The sequence below is a fragment of the Macaca thibetana genome, chromosome 1 (assembly GCF_024542745.1).
Source record: "Macaca thibetana thibetana isolate TM-01 chromosome 1, ASM2454274v1, whole genome shotgun sequence".
Classification (NCBI taxonomy): domain Eukaryota; kingdom Metazoa; phylum Chordata; class Mammalia; order Primates; family Cercopithecidae; genus Macaca; species Macaca thibetana.
The window spans coordinates 193,402,185-193,427,061 of record NC_065578.1 but is presented as its reverse complement, the minus strand read 5'-3'; the positions used below and the strand labels follow the sequence as shown (position 1 = coordinate 193,427,061).

The 24,877-nt window shown below is 40.2% G+C and overlaps 2 protein-coding genes across 9 annotated transcripts in view; one reads left to right on the top strand and one right to left on the bottom strand.

Annotated features, from left to right (window-relative positions):
• Window positions 1-20,142: 20,142 nt before the first annotated feature.
• On the bottom strand, window positions 20,143-24,121 carry METTL18 (methyltransferase like 18). Of its 2 annotated transcripts, XM_050784044.1 has the most exons (3): window positions 23,898-24,121; window positions 21,952-22,955; window positions 20,143-20,279 (listed from the first exon to the last, which is right to left on the bottom strand). In XM_050784044.1, exons 2-3 carry the CDS (start codon window positions 22,751-22,753, stop codon window positions 20,206-20,208), a joined length of 876 nt encoding a protein of 291 aa, XP_050640001.1. In that variant the 5' UTR covers window positions 22,754-22,955; window positions 23,898-24,121; the 3' UTR covers window positions 20,143-20,205. The 2 variants fall into 2 exon arrangements, with proteins under 2 accessions (XP_050640001.1, XP_050639991.1); XM_050784034.1 differs by lacking the exon at window positions 20,143-20,279 and having other exon boundaries at window positions 21,591-22,955.
• FIRRM (FIGNL1 interacting regulator of recombination and mitosis) overlaps window positions 24,094-24,877 on the top strand; it is a 57,827-nt gene continuing 57,043 nt past the window's right edge. For 5 of the 7 annotated variants that reach the window (XR_007724168.1, XR_007724169.1, XM_050783760.1 and 2 more), the window contains exon 1: window positions 24,104-24,327. Coding sequence is in view for 3 of the 7 variants with exons in the window: in XM_050783760.1 (XP_050639717.1) it covers window positions 24,217-24,327 (111 nt within the window). In the remaining 4 variants the exon portion in view is untranslated. Of the gene's footprint in view, window positions 24,328-24,877 lie in introns of all 7 variants that reach the window. The other 2 variants (XM_050783832.1, XM_050783789.1) reach the window with 2 other exon arrangements.

The following is a 24,877-nucleotide window of genomic DNA, read 5'->3' as shown; positions in this document are numbered from 1 at the left end:
TCCAGCATAATTAGGCATGTGTACAAAGGTTTACACACAAGAATGCCTATTGCAATATTGCTTTTAATGCTAACAAATTGTGGAAAATGCTTTAAAAGTATGGATTGAGACTATAAATTGTGGTACAGTCATATATGAATATTATATAGCTATTATTTATTTTCAGCCACTGTCCAAAATATAGCTTGCCCTAACAACATTCTGTTAGGATACCCAAGCACCGTGAGGAGATCAGCTATAAAGTGTCAGTGTTTCACACCACTGCTCCTTTGCTAATAACCTTCAATGGCTTTTAATAATGTCAAAAATAAAGGCAAAATTCCTTAGTCAGCCCTTAAGACTCTCTGTTTCTTAGCTGAAACTACCCTTTTCAACAACACTGCCCTAAGCAGGCTGAGTCTTTTCCTCCCCTCTAGTACATTCAGCCTTTCCTTATCAAACCTTCCTTTATATAAATATCTTGTCCAGGACCACTTCACTTTCTTCCCCAATTTAGCATTTTCTATACCTCAAGGCCTACCTCTATAAAGCCTGTCCTAACCACTCAAACCCTAGCTTTTTCTCTGAACTGCTAGAAAAATTTTTCTCTCATTTGCCATTTAGGTAAAAAGATTTTTACTGTTTATTACCTACTCAATACAAATTTTGTTTTTTTGAGATAAGGTCTTACTCTGTCGACTAGAATGGAGTGAAGTGGTGTGATCACAACTCACTGCAACTTCGACCTCCCAGCTAAGCAGTCCTCCCACCTCAGCCTAGTGAGCAGCTGTGACTACAGGCATGTGCCACCATACCCCACTACTTTTTATTTTTTATTTTTTGTGAGATGGAATTTCACTATGTTACCCAGGCTGGTCTCCTGGGCTCAATTGATCCTCCCACTGTGGCCTCCCAAAATGCTGGGATTACAGGCATGACCACAATGTCTGGCCCCAGTAAGCTTTTAAGGCCATTAATGTGAGGAACAGTGTGCCTTACACTGTTTTATCAGCTAGGGCTTTGCATAGAGTAGGAGTTTAGTAAAGGTGGTTGATGGGTTAATCAACATGTGAAAATGTTCAGAGCCACTAAAAACAGATATTATGTCTATTCTCATCAATAATCAAAACTGAGTAAACAGCCATTTTCTAATCTAGGAAACCACAAAACACTGAATGGTGACATTAAAAAATTCCCCCAGTAGGAGCCAACACATTTTTTCATCCTGATCAAAGTTAGCAAACTGCGAAAGATAGGAAACACTAATGAGTGGAAATTTGAGTAGAAGCATTTCTTATGAAGACTATCTTGACTGCATCACATTTTTAATGCTGTTGGAGGTGCCATATGTATGTGTTTATGCAAATCCTCCACCTCAGACAACACACAGTCAAGGATCCTACCAAGTGTTACCATCAAGTGTCTGTCAGCAGCTGAAGGCCCCAGCATTGTTCCCTTGCACTAGGAAGAAGACATTCCAGGTACAATTACTCCCACTTTGATGCTACAGAGGAGTTGCTGAACTTTGTGTCATTAATCTCTCTTCGTTAGATCCCAACTCTGTTTAAATCCACTCTCTGCCTACTCTAGGTCTTCACCACTTTACTAGATCCTAGTTGGAGAAAATCTACAAAACCTTGCTCCCTTTAAATTTAAACAGGTCTCCCTTTAAATTTAGAATTGCTAACTTCAAGCGGGCCCTTATGTGACAGTATGACTGTCAATCATACTACACATCCCCAATTCCATTCATGTGATTCTCCATACCATTCCCTCTCTCTTCATACCCCTATTATCTCTTCCCCTACCCTCATTTTTAACTGATGACCTTGTTTCCTTTTTCTCTGAGAAAATAGAAGCCATCAGAAGAGAGCTTCCACAATCTCCTACTGCCTTATCTAGCCCTGTACCACACACTGCATTTCCTCTCATTACCATGGATGTACTGCCTATCTGTGCTTCTATCTAAGGCTAATCCTTCTACTTCAGTTTTGAATGTTATCAGCTCTTACCAACTGAAGGCCATTGCTCTAGCAATCCTCTCACTCTCTCATTTTCTTCCATCAAGTTTTCCTTGTCTTCAATTAACAGAGTAGCTCCTAAAGGAAAAGAAAAAAAGTCTTCTTTTTCTGCAGGATCAGGCCATCACCACACACACAGTCTGTTTTATGTTGTTGCCCAGCTGAAGAGATCGTTCTCCAGATCCCACTTCTCCTTCCACTTGTCACCTCAGTTCTCTACTTCTTTTTGCTGATAAACTACTCTAACTAGTTACATATTATTTCTGTCCCCCAGTCCCCTCCCTCAGTTGTTTTGAACATAATCATTTATATCATTTATCATTTTCACTCCAATTGCTCAACCAAAATCTGCTTTTTTTTTTTTTTTTTTTTTTTTTTGAGATGGAGTCTCACTCTGTCACCTAGGCTGGAGTGCAGTGGCGTGATCTCAGCTCACTCCAACCTCTGCCTCTCGGATTCAAGTGATTCCCCTGCCTCAGCCTCCTGAATGGCTGGGATTATATGCATGTACCACCATACCTCGCTAATTGTTTTGTGTGTGTGTGTGTTTTTCAAGACAGAGTCTCGCTGTGTCACCCAGGCTAGACTACAGTGGCACAATCTCAGCTCACTGCAACCTCCGCCTCCTGGGTTCAAGCGATTCTCCTGCTTCAGCCTCCCAAGTAGCTAGGACTACAGGCATGCACAACCATGCCAGGCTCATTTTTTTGTATTTTTAGTACAAACCAGGTTTCACCATGTTGGTCAGGCTGTTCTCGAACTCCTGACCTCAAATGATTTGTCCACCTGGGCCTCCCAAAGTGCTGGGATTACAAGCTTGAGCCACTGTGCCGGGCTATTTTGTGTTTTTCTTAAAGACAGAGTTTCACCATGTTGTCCAGGCTGGTCTCAAACTCCTGACCTCAAGGGATCCGCCCGCCTCAGTCCCTCAAAGTGCTGGGATTACAGGAGTGAGCCACCATGCCTGGCCATAGAACTGCCCTTTATTAACATGACTGTTGGCCTGCACATGGTCAAGTCCAGTGGCATTCATCTTACTCAGCCAACCTACAGCATTTGACACTGTCCGTCTCTCCTTCTGTCTGTTTCCAGGACACTGGCCTGGCTTTCTTTTTACCTCTTTTATATGCTCTTCCAGTCTCAGGCTCCTTTGGGGATTTGGAGGCATATTGCATTTTGCTATTCAATGAATAATGACAGGTAATGACCACTTAAGACATTAAGTGGTCAGTTCCTTTACTAGGATAAAAATGATTTTCTTCCCAACATGGGGCATATTCCATTTCCAATCTGACTGTTCTGTGTAATTCTTTGTATTCCTTGGCAACTCCCTTTATATCAGTTGATCTACTGTGCAGGAAATTGGACAAACATTTGTACTGGTATAACCAAATATAGTTGAACTTTTGACTCTTAGCTGAACCCACCAAAAATAATTTCTGTAAGAGACTGAGAAGTCTAGAAGTAGGTTTTTCTTTTTTTTTTTATTTATACATTTTTATTGATACATATATTAGTGGTATATATTTTGGGGTACAAGTGATATTTTGATACTTATAGACAGTATGAAATAATCAGACTAGGGTGGTTGAGATATCATTGCCTCAAACATATATCTTTTCTTGGTGTTGAAGACATTAAAATTCTTCTTTTCTAGTTGAGATATAAAAGCAATTAATAACTATAACTATCCCACTGTACTATCAAATACCAGATCTCATTCCTTTCATCTAACTACATTTCTGTCCCTCCTAACCAATTTCTCTTTATGCCCCCTCCACTCTTCCCTTCTCAGACTCTGATAACCACCATTCCACTCTCCATCTCCATAAGATCCACTTTTTTATCTCCTACACGTGAGTGAGAACATGTGACATTTATCTGTCCCTGGCTTATTTCACTAAATGACCTCCAGTTTCATCCATGTTGCTGCAAAGACAATATCTCATCCCTTTTTATGGGTGAATAATATTCCATATATATACTACATTTTCTTTTTTTTTAATTTATTTTTTATTATTATTATACTTTAAGTTCTAGGGTTTTTCAAAATTAGTAAATATAAATCAAGGATACACAGGTAAATTTGAATTTCAGATAAACAACAAATCCTTTTTTAGTATGTCTACTGAAATATTTGTATCTTTTCCAGCAATTCTACCTGGTACAGGACTAATCCATCCTCTTGAAAGATCTTGACTCTGTAATAAGTCCTTGGGTGATGGAAGGGAGGTATTTCTGTAATTAGAGTCAGTGTCTTCCTCCCAGTTTTTTATCCTGTCCCAGATCTGCAGTGAACACATGACAGAATTCAGGGGGGATGAAGGTGGGTACTTTGTAGGAAAAAAAAATTAAAAACATCTGAAAGAGCTTTTGTACTAACAGAATGTGATCTAAAAAAGGAAGCAGGAGAATTTTCTGTCTGCACTTTACATCAGAACAACCTTGGCGTCTTGGAGCTGTGTCCTGTGGGAAATGGTGGTGCTTGGTAAGAGATGCCAGGACCAGTGGTACCCACTGGGAGCACTGCCAATACCCAGCAAGGAACGTGGGTGCACAGTAAGGTACTGCACTGTGATTCAGCATAAAATAACAATAAGGGAACATCATGGAGAAAAGGCCAGACTTCCTTTGCTTAGGATGTGGGAAATGTCTCCTGAAAACTGGTAGTAAAAAACACACTTGGATGGTCCACTCCAGGCAAAACTGACTAATTGGGGGTTGGGGATAGAACCCCTGCATCATATGTTTGTTTCTGTTGGACTGACATGAGGTTCACTGTGACCACTGTGGTTTAACCCCATAGTCTCCTGGAAATACAGCCAGGTCAAGAGAGCTCCACATAAAACATAATCAAAAAAATAAACTCAAGTTTCCACTGATCAGCTTTTCACAACTCTTATCCTTTCACTAACTTTGGAGCAAGATTTGAGAATCAGATGGCTATTTGAGGGCTATTTTTGTGCTTTAGTTCAATGTTTTGTTCTTTCTTTATTAGAGAACTATGGTTTTTTTCAACCTTGATTTCTTGCACGTGAATAAATGTTAATGATGATACAAATATTACCTAATCTGATGGTTCTGAATATTTTCATACACCAATTAAACCATCCATTAATATTTACCAAGCTTCTATTATAGATAAAGCACCAGCTACTCAAAGAGATTAAGATACATATTTCTGACTTTAGAATTTCCCTGGGAGGAATTGTAATCAGGGAACACCTAACCTGTTCACTCAGAGCAGTCCAGTTTTCACCTGTTGTCCAGGCAAAATTATTAAAACTGCTTCATTTTACTCTCAGAAATTTCCCAGTTTGGATGATAAATTGTAGTCATACTGACTGTAAAATTTTTTATTAGCTAGTAAAATACAGATACATTCTAGAAACATTCAAAGGAAAGGGCATCCGGAATAGATGAAAAGGTGAATAGACTTCACAGATGTAGGGCTTAAGGTAGGCCTAAAATAAAGAGTAGAAATGGTAAAAACCAAGAGGAAATGAAGGAAGCCCAGGTAGGCAAAATGGGGTTCCTTCGGGGGGACCTTTGATGATGAAGACAGAGATTGTTTTAGGAGGAATAGTTGTTGCAGTGTTCTGGAAATGGGATGTGAATGGTAATTTTGGCTAGTTTAAGGGACGTCTTGAATGCTAAGTGATTTGAATTTTATCCTTGAGATAATGGAGAGCCAGTGAAAATTTTGTGGGTAAAGCAGAAATGTTTTAAAATATTGACCGTTTTCTCAGGTACTTCGGCCTTTTTCCAGAAGTTGGGGGCAGGCTGCCCTTGGAGTAATCAGTGTTATTGCAAGCCTGTCTCAATATTTCTCTTGCAAAGTCTTCCATGATGACCCTACTTTTCCCACTTTTAAATAAAGACGTCAAGAGCCCTCTTCCCTATGGACATTGTCTTTAAGGTCCTGAGGCAATGTAAATCAAGAGAGAGGCAGTTATGTTGGCAGAGTATTAGGAGATTGTACAGCTCCATGGTGTCTTATATCATGGAAAATAAATCAATATTTTCTTATTTTTTAATTTAAAAGTGAATACAAATATATGATCTAGTATTTTCTTTCTGCCTTATGATGAGATGTCTTGTATGCCTACTTTGAGGGCCACCGCCTTTGAAACTGGGAAACTGTTAGAGATTTTAATCAGGAAGACATGGGCACAAATTGATGTGCTGTGAGTAATGTTATCTGGCGGTAGAAGTTGAATGGATTAGCATTAGGCAGGATGAATTGGGGCAATCCTCGATTAGACAGAGATAAAAAAAAGGAAGCCGTTAACTAAATATTAGCAGTGTTAGCATTAGAATAGTTCGTTTTAGTCAAACATGGAAACTAAAAGGAAATAGGAATCAAGAACGGTGGTTTGCGGTGAGCCGAGATAGCGCCATTGCACTCCAGCCTGGGCAACAAGAGTGAAACTCTGTCTCAAAAAAAAAAAAAAAAAAAAAAAAAAGGAAAAAAAAATGGTGGTTTTGCCCTGTAATCCCAGCACTTTGGGAGGCCGAGGCAGGTGGATCACCTGAGGTCAGGTGTTCGAGACTAGCCTGGTCAACATGGCAAAACCCCATCTCCACTAAAAATACAAAAATTAGCCAGGCATCTTGGCATGTGCCCGTAGTCCTAGCTACTCGTGAGGCTGAGGTAGGAGAATCACTTGAACTTGGGAGGTGGAGGTTACATTGAGCCGCGATTGCACCACTGCACTCCAGCCTAGGTGACAGAGCAAGACTCTGTCTCAAAAAAAAAAAAAAAAAAAAAAAAAAAAAAAAAAAAAAAATGGTGGTTTTAAATAAGACTAATGTCCTAGATTTATATGAAACTTTAATGTACAATATTACATTTGAAACTCATAACTGAATGCTGTAAACAGAATAAATATTATCCACCATTTTATTGAAGAGATCTTTGTCACTTTGTTACAGGACAGAGAAATAAGTTACAGGAAAGGGGTTTCAATCCAGACCCCAAGAGAGGGTTCTTGGATCTCGCGCAAGAAAGAATTCAGGGTGAATCCCAGCGCAAAGTGAAAACAAGTTTATTAAGAAAGTAAAGGAATAAAAGAATGGCTACTGCATGGACAGAGCAGCCTGAGGGCTGCTGGTTGCCCATTTTTATGGTTATTTCTTGATGATATGCTAAACAAGGGGTGGATTATTCATGCCTCCTCTTTTTAGACCACATAGGGTAACCTCCTGACGTTGCCATGGCATTTGTAAAACCACATGGCACTGATAGGAGTGTAGTAGTGAGGAAGATCAGAGGTCACTCTTGTGGCCATCTTGGTTTTGGTAGGATTTAGCCGGCTTCTTTACTACAAACTGTGTTATCAGCAATGTCTTTATGACCTGTATCTTGTGCCAGCCTCCTATCTCATCCTGTGACTTAGAATGCCTTAACTGTCCGGAAATGCAGCCCAGTAGGTTTCAGCCTCATTTTGCCCAGCTCCTATTCAAGATGGAGCTGTTCTGGTTCACGTGCCTCTGACAACTTGATGAAGGCATGTGCACAGTCATGAAGGGCAAGAGTCAGGTGTAGGACTTGGGTCCATTTGACTTCTTTTTTATTAGTATTATACTTTAAGTTCTAAGGTACATGTGCACAATGTGCAGGTTTGTTATATAGGTATAAATGTGCCATGTTGGTTTGCTGCACCCATCAACTCATGATTTACATTAGGTATTTCTCCTAATGCTATCCCTCCCCCAGTCCCCACCCCCCAATAGGCCCTGATGTGTGATATTCCCTGCCCTGTGTCCCTGTGTTCTCGTTCAATTCCCCCTATGAGAACATGCAGTGTTTGGTTTTCTGTCCTTGTGATATTTTGCTGAGAATGATGGTTTCCAGCTTCATCCATGTCCCTGCTAAGGACATTAACTCATCCTTTTTTATGGCTGCATAGTATTCCATGGTGTATATGTGCCACATTTTTTTAATCCAGTCTATTATTGATGGACATTTGGGTTGATTCCAAGTCTTCGCTATTGTGAATAGTGCCGCAGTAAACATATGTGTGCATGTGTCTTTATACTAGCATGATTTAAAATCCTTTTGGTATCTACTGAGTAACGGGATTGCTGGGTCAAATGGCTTTTCTAGTTCTAGATCCTTGAGGAATTGCCACACTGTCTTCCACAATGGTTGAACTAATTTACATTCCCACCAATAGTATAAAAATGTTCCTATTTCTCCACATCCTCTCCAGCATCTGTTGTTTCTTGACATTTTAATGATCGCCAATCTAACTGGCGTGAGATCGGATCTCATTGTGGTTTTGATTTGCATTTCTCTAATGACCAGTGATGATGAGCATTTTTTCATATGTCCATTGTCTGCATAAATGTCTTCTTTTGAGAAGTATCTGTTCATATCCTTTGCCCACTTTCTGATGGGGTTGTTTTTTTCTTGTAAATTTGTTTAAGTTCTTTGTAGATTCTAGATATTAGCCCTTTCTCAGATAGATAGATTGCAAAAGTTTCTTCCCATTTTGTAGGTTTCCTGTTCACTCTGATGATAGTTTCTTTTGCTGTGCGGAAGCTCCTTAGTTTAATTAGATCCCATTTGTCAATTTTGGCTTTTGTTGCCATTGCTTTTGGTGTTTTAGTCATGAAGTCTTTGCCCTGCCTATGCCCATGCCTATGCCTAGGTTTTATTCTAGGGTTTTTATGGCTTTAGGTCTTGCATTTAAGTCTTTAACCCATCTTGAGTTAATTTTTGTATAAGGTGTAAGGAAGGGATCCAGTTTCAGCTTTCTACATATGGCTAGTCAGTTTTCCCAACACCATTTATTAAATAGGGAATCCTTTCCCCATTGCTTGTTTTTGTCAGGTTTGTCAAAGATCACATGGTTGTAGATGTGTGGTGTTATTCTGAAGCCTCTGGTACCATCTGTTTTGGTACCAGTACCACGCTGTTTTGTAGCCTTGTTGTACAGTTTGAAGTCAGGTAGCATCATGCCTCCAGCTTTGTTCTTTTTGCTTAGGATTGTCTTCAATATGCAAGCTCTTTTCTGGTTCCATATGAAATTTAAAGTAGTTTTTTCTAATTCTGTGAAGAAAGTCAATGGTAGCTTGATGGAGATAGCATTGAATCTATAAGTTACCTTGGGCAGTATGGCCATTTTCACAATATTGATTCTTCCTATCCATGAGCATGGAATATTCTTCCATTTGTTTTTGTCCTCTTCTGTTTCATTGAGCAGTGGTTTGTAGTTCTCCTTGAAGAATTCCTTCTCATATCTTGTAAGTTGGATTCCTAGGTATTTTATTCTCTTTGTAGCAATTGTGAATGGGAGTTCACTCATGATTTGGCTTTCTGTCTGTTATTGGTGTATAGGAATGCTTGTGATTTTTGCACATTGATTTTGTATCCTGAGATTTTGCTCAAGTTGCTTATCAGTTTAAGGAGATTTTGGGCTGAGACGATGGGATTTTCTAAATAGACAATCATGTCATCTGCAAACAGAGACAATTTGACTTCCTCTTTTCCTAATTGAATACCCTTTATTTCTTTCTCTTGCCTGATTGCCCTGGCCAGACCTTCCAACACTATGTTGGATAGGAGTGGTGAGAGAGAGCATCCCTGTCTTGTGCCAATTTTCAGAGGGAATGCTTCCAGTTTTTGCCCATTCAGTATGCCATTGGCTGTGGATTTGTCATAAATAGCTCTTATTATTTTGAGATATATTCCATCAATACCTAGTTAATTGAGAGTTTTTTAGCATGAAAGGCTGTTGAATTTTGTCAAAGGACTTTTCTGCCTCTATTGAGAAAATCATGTGGTTTTTGTCATTGGTTCTGTTTATGTGATAGATTACGTTTATTGATTTGTGTGTGTTAAACCAGCCTTGCATCACAGTCACATGCTTACAAGAAACAAACACTTCACAGATTGATCATTATGTGTGATAAGTGAAATCCAAGGTGGGCTTAACAGGTAGGAAAAGCAGTATTTTCCTTCAACCATGAGTGTATGCAGGTTTTTCTTTTCTTTTCTGAGATGGAGTCTTACTCTATCACCCAGGCTTGCGTGCAGTGGTGCGATCTTGGCTCACTGTAACCTCTGCCACCTGGGTTCAAGCAATTTTCCTGCCTCAGCCTCCCAAGTAGCTGGGATTACAGGTGCCTACCACTGCCTATAGCTCATTTTTGTATTTTTAGTAGAGATGGGGTTTCACCATCTTGACCAGCCTTGTCTTGAACTCCTGACCTCATGAATCATCCTCCTCAGCCTCCCAAAGTGCTGGGATTACAGGCGTGAGCCACTGCACCCAGCCCGCAGGTTTTTCAAAGACTAAACTTTTTTAAAAAAAATTATTTCTCAATGAAATGTAAAACTAAAGTGCTAAACTGTGATAGACTGTTTTAAAAAAAATGCCAATTTTTACAAGTGTCTATAGAACATGTAATTTAGATTGGTAAGATGAAATTTTGATAATATTTGATGGCAAATTTCAACAGGTATAAAACAAAAATAAAATTCTAAGTCCCCCAACCAATTGAATGGACTCCTTCTCTCAGCCAAAGGAATACTAAAGTAAAGCTGAAAAACTAGTTTTGGCCAGGATTGGGGGTGGGTGGGGGAAGCCCAACATGACTCCTTCTTCTCTCCTCCCTTTGGAATTCAGGCACAACTGAATGTCAGCATTGACATTAAAACACAGATCTTAAGACTGAAAAGCCAGACTCTTTGTAGCAGAGAGCCAGGCCCTGGAAGAAATCGAGGTATTTTATCCCAAAATGTATTTCTTTGATATATTTTGAAATGGCCCTGCAAAGCTGTCTCTTGTGGGGAAAGCTGACATTCTGTACAGAATCTCCTTCCCTTTCCAAGTCTTTTACTGATCCAGGACAGATTTAACTAAGAGGCTATCATCTTTTTTTGTTTTGTTTTGTTTTTTGAGGTGGAGTCTTGCTGTGTTGCCCAGGCTGGAATGCAGTGGCATGATCTCAGCTCACTGCAACCTTCACCTCCCAGGTTCAAGCAACTATCCTGCCTCAGCTTCCCGAGTAGCTGGGATTACAGATCCATGCCACTATGCCCAGCTAATTTTTGTAGTTTTAGTAGAGACAGGGTTTCACCATGTTGGCCAGGCTGGTATTGAACTCCTGACCTCGTGATCCACCCACCTTGGCCTCCCAAAGTGCTGGGGCATTACAGGTGTTAGCCACTGTGCCCAGCACGAGACATTTATCATCTATTCTCTCTGAAGCTGCTATCTAGAGGCTTCATCAACATAATAAGGCCCTTAGTGTCCAAAACTCCTTATCTTAACCCAGACATTAGTTTCTACTGATTCCAGGTCTTTAGATAATAACTTAACTCTTTCAACCAATTGCCAATCAGAGAGTCTTTGAATCCACCTATGACTTAAAAGCTCCACTCCTTTGAGTTATCCCACCTTTCTGGACTAAACCAATGTACACCTTATATGTGTTGACTGATATCTGCCCGTAACTTCTGTTCCCCTAAAATGTATAGTATCAAGCTGTAACCCAACCACCTTGGGCACGTGTTTTCAGGAACTCATGAGACTGTGCCTCAGACCTTGGTCACTCATATCTGGCTCATAGTAAACTTCTTTAAATATTTTATAGTTTGGCTTTTTTCATTGACACAGGAAAAATAAAGAATTGGAAGGTCTTTCATCAGTCACTGAACCAGCTTCATCTCTGACTGAGGTCATACAGTTCAGTGATTTGTAGCTTTGCTACTTATATTGCTATTCATTATCTACAAGCATCAGGATCACATGGGACCTATTGGAAATGCAGACTCTCCTAGAACCCAGCACCTTGGAATTTCCTTGGCACATAGTAGGTGCTCAATACATATTGAACTCCTGGGTGCAATTCATTAATTCATGAATTAATAAATTAACATGCTCTCCAAGTTCAGTGCTTTTTCACAGACTAGTCTTTCTGCCTGTTAAGCACTCAGCTCACCACCCTTCCAATCCCACTCCCCTATTAGTCTGATTAAAATCTGCTTACATGTAAGTGTGAGATCAAGTGTTATCTCTTCTGAGAAGTCTTTCCCCACTGACTCCTCTATCTTAGCACTGTCCCAGGTGACTTGTCATTATTCTAGTCTTCTTCATATTAGTTGTTTTTCATATATATGTTATTAAGGAAACTAGTCATTTCTCCTAACAAAACAAAATTGCTGGCCTTTGGGGTTGGCAATGCAGGGGAGGCTCTTATTGAAAAGGGGAAGAGTGTTCTACTGATATTTTTCTTATGAGATTTATGTTGCTCATCTTTAGCTTTTGATCCCCCATTGCCTGCCTACAGTTAGCAGAGACCATCTGTTCTCTCACTGTCAGGAACTGTCTCAATTCTTAAAGTTCAGAGTCAAAAAACAAGCAAGATTTCCTAGCTCTTTGATCAACTTTCTAAGTTTTACTTCCATTTGAAAATCTACTAAGTCACCAGGAGATGGTTTATACTGAGAAATATCCACTCATCCTCTTCCTCTTCAACTTTTTTCCATATACACCCTATTATAGGGATATAGTCTTACTCTACAGCTCAAAAGGATGACCCTATCAGAAACCTACACAGTATGTAAAGCATTCTCACAAGAGGTTCACTTGTGTATTTCCACCCTAGATTGGAAGCTCCCCAAAAGCACAGAATGCATCATTTTAACTTTAGATTCTATTTGCAAACCCAGTGCTTGACACATTATTTTAAGTTAATATTTATTTATTGAGTGATTGTTTTAAAATCATGACTCACTCAACAAAGTTATAAGATTAAGAATGGTGTTACAGAATTGGTATACACATGATGATAATCAACACACTTATCATCATTTTTTGAGACAGGGTCTCGCTCTGTCACCCTGGCTGGAATGGAGTGGCATGACCACGGTTCACTGCAGGTTTGAACTCCCAGGCTCAAGCTATCCTTCCACATCAGCTTCCCACATAGCTGAGACCACAGGTATGTGTCACCATGCCCAGCTAACTTTCTAATTCTTTGTAGAGACAGGGCCACCCTATGTTGCCCAGGCTGGTCTTGAACTCCTGGGCTAGAGAGATCCTCCCACCAAGGTCCCCCAAAATGCTGGGATCTCAGGCATGAGCCACCATGCCTGGTCATAATCAATACACTTTTAAGAATGCTAGAATGTTAAATCAGATGCATACTTCAGCACTGCCTCAAGTAAACTGGGGTGTGGATTATTCTACATAAAAAGTTCAGCAGTGTTGTTCCACAATCCCAAACTCCAACTGAGGTCAAATGGAGGGTGCAACAAGGTCACTGGGGCTGTCATCAAGGGCCTCTCCTTGCACTCTTGCCAACCCTGTTTCTTGATTGTCTCCACCACCATGAGTCACCAGCAATCTCCCACAGTCACTTGTTTTAAAAGTTCGCAAAATATTGTGTGAATTGCGGGCAACCCCTTGACTCCCTGATTGCCTGGTCTTTTTCCTTGGGCTCTACCATTTTTTTTTCCCCAGCACTTTTTCTGCTGCTCTAAATTTTCATTCATGCAATTCCATATGTGTTTCTCTATCATTCTTTATCTCTTTTCTCTTCCTTCCATCCAATTTTGTTTGTCTGTTTGCTTGCTTGCTTGCTTTAATACATTTCTCTTTTTCTGAGAAGGCTTGAGTCCAAAGCTGTCAGTTACTTATTGTTCTGTTTCCCATTAGTTAATCTCCGAACCTTCATAAATTAAATTTGACAAAGTCCCTTGACTAACAAAGGAAATGTACAAGTCACAGTAAAAGAGGCACACACAGAACACAAATAGACCCCGGGTCTTTTCTGTTAATCACACAGCTTTTCATAGGAGATCCAGGAGAAATGAAGTGGAAAGGGAAGTGCGTTGAGTTACTATACAACACAAGAGTAAACTTTCTTATAAATGGTAATTTTTTTTTTACAGGAATAATTGAAAATGGAAATTATCTTCTCTACTCATAGTAAGTACTCAGTGCATTCTTGATGGGATGAGAATGTGTTTGAGCTTTAGTGTAAGGCAGAATTCTGTTTAATCTGCCAGTATTGGAGAAAAATAAACACAAAGGGACTGACATGTAGGAAGTGGCACCTGGGAGGGGCTCAATTCTTCCTACCACAAAAATGCCCCAGAGAAATAAAAACTTTGTGTACATGTTGAGATGGCAGAGTTACCTGGCCCCCCTCGCAGGATGTGTGACAGGGGTGTGGCTCTCTGCTGGGCCACCATGAGCTCAAACCCCTTATAGGAGGGGAGCACACAGGCGGGAAGGTGCAGGAGCTGGGAGAGCTCTTTGGGTTCTGGCCCCATGGTACTGTCTAGAGGTGGGTGTCTGCAACTCCTGAAGCCCAAGTAGGCATGTGTTACAGTGTGTTCTTTCAGCTTTGCTGTCTGCAGCTTAAGCATTAACCAGCTCAGTTTCTTCTTGGTACCCAGGTCCTTGTCTGGCATCCAGGAAGAATCAGGTCACACATGGCCTTGAAGGATGAATGTGGGAGTTTTATGGAGTGGTGGAGGTGGCTCTCAGTGGCATGGATGGGGAGCTGGAAGGGGGATGGAGTGAGAAGATGATATTCTCCTGGAGTTTGGCCGTCCAGCAGTCAATCTCCTCACCAATCATCCCCAGCCTCTCGACGTTCAGATGCTCCTCTTCTCCCCTTCTCTGCCATGCTGTTCTGCCATTCATCTGCCTGTCTCCCTCTGGAGCCTGGGGTTTGGGGTTTATATGGTACACAATAAGGGGCATGGCAGGTCAAAAGGGAACTTTTTAGGTGCAAAAAACGGGAATGCCTCTTCTCTCTTAGTGCTATGGATTTTCAGACTTGAAGGTGGGGCCTTTACCAGGGAACCTGTATTTCCCTGTCTCCTGTGCATATCAATGTAATCAAATACTGGGCTGATCCAGGATTTTTTTTAGACCAATTATGGGTAAAATAATTTACATTCAGGTTTTTATATTTGGTTTTGTCATTTCTTTTTAAGCAATCACGTAAAATATCTATTTGACAGTAATAGATGATAGTGAACCTAATTAAAATTACCAAAAACTTAAGAATCTCTAATGATTTCAACTGTAATTAAAGTTATTTCTCTTTATGTTGAACTATGTTAGGAGGTAAGGCACAAGAGTTTCTGAAGTATTTTGAGGGAGGGTATATAAATAATATTTTTTTCCTACTTTGGGAAAATGAAAGCTAGTCACAAAGTTAAATGAGTGGTTATTTTAATATTTAAAATACAGGCTTGAATGTGTTTTGTGTTAAAGGAAATAAAATGCATAATATTCAAAACATCTGACCACCTTTCCAAGAAAATGCATATCTGAGGTATTTTCCATAGAAGTAAGAATCTTTTTGGTTCTTATTGTAAAAATCCTGGAGAAGCTTGAACACAGCAAAGCAAACAGGATGCAGAGTTTAATCTGTGGAAAGCTTAGGGAAGAAAAGCAAATCATTAAAAATGTGCTTTCCTCTGAAGATCTTTAAAACACAAAGGTAGAATAGCAATGATAATAAAAAAGGTGGCATAGAGATTGGTTAATGACAATTTGCTGTGCCACTGAGCTGACTGGCTGTGTTCTGAATTTCTAGGCATTAGTCTACCTTTCCACACACATTCTCCCTTTAAAAAAATGCCCACACACTGAATACTTTTTTCATGCAATTTAAAATAAGTACAGCATCTAATTTACAGAAATTCACGAGAAGTTATTTATCCTAAAATAGCAGAGATCTAGAAATATTTTGAGCTCTAGGACATTTTAGACACACAGAAAGAAGAATCTGGACAAGTCTTGACCAGACATGACAGAATAGAAATATTTTTTTTCCTATTTATCTCTTTGAATAAAATTTTCAGGATCTTGCAGTGGACAAGTTTGTTGTCTACACATTGTGAAGCATATTGATTTCTCCTCTGTAGCCTTAGGAAGATCTGAGAGGTGACTGAGCTGACTGAATGATCTGTGACCGCTATACTGAGACCAGTAGTAGAACTTGACTGGTGGAGACCTGCTGGAGGTTTGAGAGTAGACTTTGAAAATTACTAGAGCTACACAGATACTGTGTGGCTAACTGGATTATGTTTGGAGGCTTTCAGAACTATGCTGCCACTGCTGCAGTGTAGCCAGGACAGGCAGAGAACATCTAAGACTCTTGAATGGGGTGATAGGGACAGATTTCAGCAGCCATCTGACTTCACGCTCATTTTGATGCTTTCACTGCAGGGTGCAGGGTGCAGGGTGCAGGGTGCAGTGTGCAGTGTGCAGTGTGTAGTGGTGGGAGGCTCACACAAGAATACTTTCTTCTGTAGCCCTAATTTCTAGTTCAAACTCTGCATTCACCTTGACAGATTCTTTTCTTGGCCAAAATTTAGTTAGGCTTCTGGGCTTTCTCTTATGCCTATCTGTGGACCTTTTTGTAAAATCCAGTTTTAGTAAAGAACTCTGCTAAGTCAGTTTAGCAAGAATCCCCACCTCAAAAGTCATTATCTGCCTCCCTAGTAATGTCTGGCTTATCTTCAGCAAGAATTCTGTTAGGTTCTGTTAGGTTAGAATCCTCCTTACCCTTGATGCTTCCTCTTAGTGTTTTTTCATTCACTGACCCCTTGACCCACCTTGCTCCTTGGCTATAAATTCCCACTTGCCCATACTCTGCAGTTAAGCCTATTTTCTCTCCCCTACTGCAAAATCCCATTGCCATGGTCCCTATACCTATTTCAGTGGTAATGAATAAAGTCTGCCTTTCCATGCTTTAACAAATATCATTGAACCATTTTTTCTTTAACAATCTACTGCACAATGGGATTACTAAAACTTTATTCCATTTTGTCATGCTGGATGTCCTCAATGGAATGGCTCTTGTGAGCACCAAATCATTGCGAGAAGAAAAACCTATGTCTTACAGCCCCCTTCCTACATGTGATGTATGTTACATCGTTTTTTTTTTTCATGTTGATCACTTTTTGTCCATTTTCCTATATCTTATCAGTTGGAAGACTGTGGAAGTTTGTAGTACTAAGACACACGATGACTAAGAAGAGTTGAAAGGGCAAGTGGGGCTAAAAACAGATTTTGTTTGACTTACCCCACCATTCCCCCTATCATGGGGCCAAATCTACTTGGAGGAAGGAGCATCTTTATCTTTGTACTGTGAACCACGCAGTCTACCAGCAGCACAGCCAAGGCATTTGGGGATTCATGAGACTAAGTACATGCAATTCTATTGTAAAGGCTTAACATATATACAATTGACCCTTGAACAACACGGATTAGAATTGCATGGTCAGTTATATGCAGATTTTCTTCCACCTCTGCCACCCCTCAGACAGTAAGATCAACCAATCCTCTTCCTCCTCCTCCTCAGTCTACTCAAAGATACTTGAAGTCTACTTGAAGATGACAAGCATGAAGACATAGTAAATATATTTTTCTTCCTCCTAATTTTTTAACACTTTCTTCTCTCCAGCTTAATTTATTGTAAGAATACAATCTATAATACCTATGACATACAAAAGAATTTATTGTAAGAATACAATCTATAATACATATGATATACAAAATATTCTTAGATGACTGTTTATGTTATCTGTAAGGCTTCAGGTCAACAGTATGCTATTAGTGGTTAAGTTTTTGAGGAGTCAAAAATTGTATGTCAATTTTCAACTGCATGGGGGTGGGCACCCCTGTCCCCATGTTGTTCAAGGGTCAACATTACTGCCAAAGGCAAGCCTTTACATCCACTTTTTTCATCCCACCAGTAAATGGAAAAGGACAGCTACAGTATCCCTGCATCATATCTTTTTTTTGCAGATCACAAATTGACCACTACCTTGCTCTGTGAGGGGTAAAATGCCCCACTTTCTTTGGTAATATTTAAGTTATAAAGTTTTTCTTTGTCATTGTAATTTTTACATAGTTTCTTTCAAATAGGAAAAGCACTTTTGTTAGATAACCTCCCGTATAGATGATGACACTCCTTTTAATTCCTTGAAAAGGCAGAAATTGGATTTCTAGTAGTTATAAATGTACTATGGCTTCCCCCAACCATCCGGGCTATATAGAAGCTGCATCCCTCGACTGCAATAAAGGATTCTTACAAAGCACAGAGCAACTTCTCTCCTGGGCTGCACTAGTTATGATGGCAATTTTAAATGTGTACTTTCATCCAAAGAAAACCTTATTATCAGCAATCACAATGCCATCATAAACATGGTATGAAAAATTCAAAATGTCCCAGCTAAAGTGGAGGCAAATAATCAAGTTCATGGAGTCTGAGTTTCCTTGCTATTCCTCTTTTTCAAATGACCATTTAGTAAGCACCTGAAGAAAATACTATGGAGGGCATTGAAAAGTGAAGATAGGTTTAATCTTCTCGAAAATCTCATTCTCTAGATGAAACGCTGATACTTATCCACCTGACAGACCCTACAGCAGATGTGTCACTGGCCATCACATTTGACACAGTGAAGTCACAACGCTTAGCACAGACACGGTTCCATGAGTTTCTGAAACATGGACAGAACGTCATCTGTGGGACATGAAAACTGGAACTTAGAGGACAGGCACATCTGAGAAATGGGCAGTTTAAAGGCAGAACACAGCACATACGTGACTAGGTTTTAGAAGCAAATTTACAAGATGCACTCTTCTTCATCCTAAATAATCTGCAACCAAAGCTTACACAAAAGACAATTTAGGAATGCGGAGGTGAGGAGTGGGGAGGGGAATGGGATGAGAGAGAGTGGAGATTAATGGTGGGCAGAGCAAGGCCTAGAACTTAGTGGTTTCTTCAAGTTCTGAACAGAGATTTGTATACTGTAAAGGTACAAACACCATTTTTAACAAATGTGAGCAGGACTTCCTATCTGATTCAGAAAACAGGTGACTAAATAGTAAGAATTATCAAAAATAATAATTTCCACTTATACATAGGAAACTTGATAGGAACCAAGATAAATGCTTAACTCTTAATCTTCAAAGAACTCTGCTAGGGATATAGTATTATAAACTTTGTTTTACAGATGGAGAAATGGAATTTTAACCCAAAGTATCATAACCCTTAAATGATTAAATTACACTGTTACATGAGAAAGCTATGTATCTGTTTTCTGGATTTGTAGCCATAATTTGTGTCCCAAGTCCCTTTTGCTGCCAGCTATCTTGGGTAGGTGTGTTCACTTTGGGCTGTTTGATACCCCCAAATTTATCTTTTTTTTTTCCTTTTACTTTTTTTTTTTGAGACAGAGTCTTTCCCTGTTGCCTAGGCTGAAGTGCAGTGGTGCAACCTTGGCTCACTGCAACCTCTGCCTCCTGGGTTTAAGCGATTCTCACGATTCTCCTGCCCCAGCCTCCCGAATAGCTGGGGTTACAGGCATGTACCACCAAGCCCACCTAATTTCATATTTTTAGTAGACACAGGATTTCTCCATGTTGGTCAGGGTGGTCTCGAACTCCTGACCTCAGGTGATCTGCCCACCTCGGCCTCCCAAAGTGCTGGGATTACAGGTGTGAGCCACCGTGCCCAGCCCCAAATTTATCTTTAATGCCCCAAATTATCTAGTTCCCATGACTGGGCTTCTGCTTTGATCCTTTCTGCACTTGTTGAACCCTCTCCCTGGGAAGTGAAATTGTCCTGAGCCCCTAGTTAGAGGCTGTGTCTCTGCTGTTCCTGAATGGGCCTCCTGGATGAGACCTCATTAAAAGTCTAATTCTCTCGGAGAATTGAGAGATACCTATTTGTCTCAAAATCATTGAAACTGATTATTGTATTACGAGCCTCTATCCAGTGATTTGTACCTCAATTCCCCAATCCAGCTGTCAAGGCCAACTTGTTCTACCTTACCTAGTAGGTAAGTCTGGAATTGTAGCTGTGGCATTTTCAGTAATGGTACTCTAGGTTAGTGGTCCCTAACCTTTTTGGCACCAGGGACCAGTTTTGTGGAAGATAATTTTTCCATGAAGGGCTGGGCAGGGGAGTGGTTTCAGGATGAAACTGTTCCAGCTCAGATCATCAGGCATTAGATTCTCACAAGGAGTGTGCAACCTAGATCCCTCACATGTGCAGTTCACAATAGGGTGTGCACTCCTACGAGAATCTAACACAGCTGCTGATCTGACAGGAGACAGAGCTCAGGCAGTAATACTCACTTGCTTACCACTCACCGCCTGCTGTGCATCCCGGTTCCTAACAGGCCACGGACCAGTACTGGTCCATGGCCTGGGCATCAGGGACCCCTGTTCCTAGGTATAAGCATCTGGCTGCTGCGTGTCTTCTGTGTAGCTACACCTGTGTGTGTATCTGATGAGATATAAATTATTTGATTATAAATTACTTTCTTCATATTAGAGTTGTGAATATCACATATAATTATATATAAACGAGGAATATACTTTTTAATAATGTATGTAAGGTTCCTTAACTATGACTCTCATTCTAGAGTAGTAAGAGGGTGCTAAGAAATATTTGTGATGAAAATAGGCATTGGTAGAGTTGAGACCACTGGATGATGAAAGCGCGTAAAGACTTTTAAGACTTCAGATTCTGGCTCAAGGTGAGAAATGTGATTGGGAGCAAATCAATTAACTTCTTGGAGTCTTATAGGGCAGTTATGAATATTTAATGTTAAGATATATAAAGGTCTTCTGTTTACACTAAATGCTAAATACTGTTAGCTATTATGATCACTACTAAAATGGAGATAACATATACCTCATAAGGTTTTAAGTATTATGCAAGATGCTATACAAACTACCTAGTTAACCGTAAATGTCCAGTAAATATCACATTTAATTGAATCCATGACGTCCGATTATTTTAGCTACTTCCAAGAAAGAAAAAAATGCTGTCAATTTTACTGTTGTTATAGAGAGCAAGGCCGATCCCAATTCCCAATGAAGTAAAATGTGAAATTTTTTGCATTTGAATCAACAAAACACTTTCTCCTTTCTTTCCTACTATTTAACAACTGGTGAGAAGTCTATACTCCCCCAAATCTAGAATTCTCCTTTCTTTTTCTTTTTCCTCCTACCAAGACTGCAGGATCTCTTACTTGGCTATAAGGAGTAAACCTAAAGTAGTACAAGTTCTCTGCATCACTTTTATACTCTATCACAGATTCCCTTTATTTCCTCATCTCCATGTGAATTTAGTTAAATTCTCACCATTCTGATCCTTACTATACAAGGTAAATGAATATAAAAACAAAATGAAACAAAAACCTCTTCCTATTTACCTAAGGCCTTCAAACCTAATATTTAGTGATGTATATTAATGGCATAGTGATCTGATCAGACACTTCACGTGAACCAGGAACTAACAAAGAGCAGGAAGAAATTCAGAGACTTGAGAGAAGAAATGGCAGGATTTCCTGGGTACAATTTCATGTAATGTCAAAGATGGTAAAAAGGTCAAATAGAATGAAGATGGAGAATACCAGAATTTGCTACAAAATGATTTCCCAGGAGATCTCATCAAATGCACAAGGATATTTTCTCAGTTTCACCTAGTGAGTACAAGATTGCTAACACAGCTCACTTATGATTTGGATAAACTAAACAAACATCAAAAATTCAGAAAAATTAATAGCAAGACAGAAATCAAACACTCAAATTTTTGGTCCTTCTGTTTATTTCATTTTGGTTACTCAGTGAATATTAACCGGGAGACTTAAAAGTTATTTCAATTATGAACCGCTTCAATCCTTCATCAATTATTTTGAGTATTCTGGTCTTAAAAACATCCCTTTCTTCTATAAACTTCTGAAAGAGGTGAACACCTCCACCTACACCAAAATAATGTGCTTTGCTAGCCAAAAGTACACGTCCATTTTTACTTAACAGTCTAAGGAAAGTCTGGTGCAAATTACTGTAATAATCTGGGTTGTAAATGGTTTCTGAGGTGAGAATGAGATCATATTTTACAAAAAGTTTTTCACTGCTTAGTACAAGCTTACAAAACTCAGACCACTCACCAGAAAAAAATCGGCATTTATATAGTTCTTGTGTTACTTTTGGTTTCTTGCATCTTTTCAGATCTGGCTTATTTACATCATTTTCTTCATCTTCCAAAGTGGAATTAGCTACTACATTAGCTAAGGTTACTTCATCAATCACCATACTGTTATAATCTTGAAAGTGAATTTCTTTGGCCCCTCCCTTGAATGCAGTTATACCCAGTAAACCTGATCCACAACCAAGATCCAAGACTTTTTTCCCGGCAAATTTCACTTTGGCCTTTGTGAAATAAGCCAGGAGGTCAAAGGTACATTCCCAGATTTTTAAGCCTCCTTCATAAACACCTGTAATCAGATCAGAGTGAGAAGAAAAGCTTTTTGAAACTATGTTTTCTCCAGGGAAGTTCTCTTTCAACAAGATGGTTTTCACTACTGAGAAGTTAACATGCTGGAAACCTGGTAATGTTTCTATGACTTTATTTTCTAACATCTTTAAATCTTTAGGCATAGCATGCTCTTTAGCAGCTCTCAAGGAGGGCTGTTTTCCATATGGCTCCAAGTTACTTGAATTGTTGGCTGCACTGAGTGGACTGTCTGTGTCTTGAGAGGGAGCTGCATTTTCCATTGACTTATGTTCCCACAAGTGACCCTGAGGCAAGTCAAATTGTTCTGCAGAACATTTTCTGTCCCTGTCTTCTCCTTTTTGACTTTCTGAGACTGACAGCTCTTTTGAGGAATCCAGGGTCAAAGCTCCATCTCCAGTGGGTGTTAATTCATTTTCCAGATGGTCTTCTATAGTGAAATTAAACTGAAAGGTCATCCTCTTATTAAATGCACACGATTGTTAAATTCAGATTCTTCAACTTCTGGATAGAATTTGATGACACACACAAACCTGCCTCAATTATTCAATTAATTTTGTTGGGCCCAATTTCTCTTTAGCAGCTTATACATGGTAACAAACATTTAGAGGTATTTCCAAATTACTTTTTAGACGTCTTCGGTCCTCTTTCCATGTAACTCTGGAAAGAAAAAAAACAGAAAGAAAATGATGATTAAAGCAAAATGGCACATTTCACTAAAGTGTAATATTAAACAGCCATCCCCAATCCCTCCCCGCCCCACCATACAGTTGCCTTTTCTAAAAAAGTTGTGGGGAAGAGAGAGAGAGAAAGAGATTTGGACGCTCATATACACCTTAAGGGTTCAAAAGTGGGAGAAGAAAATCAGCTATAAAAACAAACAGAAGAACAGCAGCAGCAACCACCACCACCACCTGGACAAACATAAAGTCCAAGATATTCAGACAGGACGGCCTAGTTACTTGCCATCTTTCAGCTGTCTTGACTGTGTCCAACCATATTCACCCCCTAAGCTTCCAAAATAACTTCACTTCTGTCTTTTACAAAAGACGTACAATATTTTATTTTGATAAGTGGGCGTCCCTTTAAAAACATGCATAGGTATGGTCTGGTGTGTGTAAGTTCATCCAAGACTTCACTCCAAACATTTAGTCGAGAACAGCAGCCCTAAGTGTATGGAAGTGGGGGTAATTTGGAAATAATTAGTAAAGACTAATTTGATGACAGAGCGAACGCAAACTAGGGCAATGCGGTAGTTTGGAGAGGCCTGTAGAAATCAGAAGCAACTTTATTGAGAATCTTCTATCCACTGCGCTAGACACTATACCATCTGCCTCTGTTTTTACAGTTCTGGCAAGTGGGATCTTTATTCCCTTTACACAAGATTTACAATTCGGGGGAGAGGAGGGTCACCCAGTCCAGCGGCTAGGAAGGCGCATCTTTTCTCTCCCATCACGCTGCAAGGCTCGGAGTCACTTCCGGCTGCAGGTCCCAGGACAAATCCGACCCTAGAAGTGCAATCTTAAAACCCCATGGGTAGCAAATCTGGGACTTCTGGCCCTCACCTCCCCATTTGAATGTAATGTTTACAGTGATCCAGACCTGAGAATGCTAGCTTCCCGGCACGTCCTGGGATCGCGCGTCTGAAAAAGCTCATCTCACGACACCTCCTCCGGACTGAAATCGTGCACCAGCGAGTCGAGTCCTCCGGAGGCTAGAGAAGCCCGACTTTCTTTCCGGCCTTGAGGGACCCGGGCTCACCAAGAAACCAGCCGTCCTCCTCTCTATGGTTCTGGAGCCGGCGGAGAGAGCGCAAGGGTTGGCTGGACTGTGAGTTTCCGCTCTGGGCTGTGGCGGGACTGTGAGTTTCCGGTCTGGGCTGTGGCGGGATTGGTTTGAAGGTGTGCTGTTTGACGAAAGTATGTCTCAGGAACGCGCCGTCCCGGCTAGCGCGGTTCACCTGGAAGAATTAAGTAGCTGGCCAGAGGAACTATGCCGCCGGGAACTGCCATCCGTCCTACCCCGACTCCTCATATCCTTCCTTAGTTGTCATTTCCACCTAGAGAGGGGTGTGGGCGGGTCGCGAACCTTTCTCTTCTGTGCCGTCAGACTCACCGTCAGGCTGGGTTATATTACCGCGGCGTGAACCCCTTCTTTTCTTTGTCAGTGAGTGGGATGAAAAGCGAGGGACTGGAGGGGAAGCGACAACCATGGTAGATCTAAGGCTTTGGCCCTGGAAAGGCTCGCGGACGTATTCTGACCTAAGGGTTTAGCAGTGGATGTGGCGTTTTCTTCCATTCCTTCTTTGAGTTTTTCTGTACTCGTTGCTTGCAATTAAGTGTAAATACTTTTGGTAGTGGGTAATGGGAGAGGCAAGGACTCAGACCTGGAGTATGAGGATAGCTCTGGCTCTTAATAGGTTGAGATAAAGCGAGATACTGTGAGCTTTTGTCTCCCGTAAAAAGGGTGGTGAATATGAATAATGCCTTTCTTAGCGTTGTAAGAATTAAAGGACACAGTTCTGTGGTGTGAAATCTTTAAAAGATGTTCAGTAAATAAAAATAATTTTCCTCCTTCCTCAG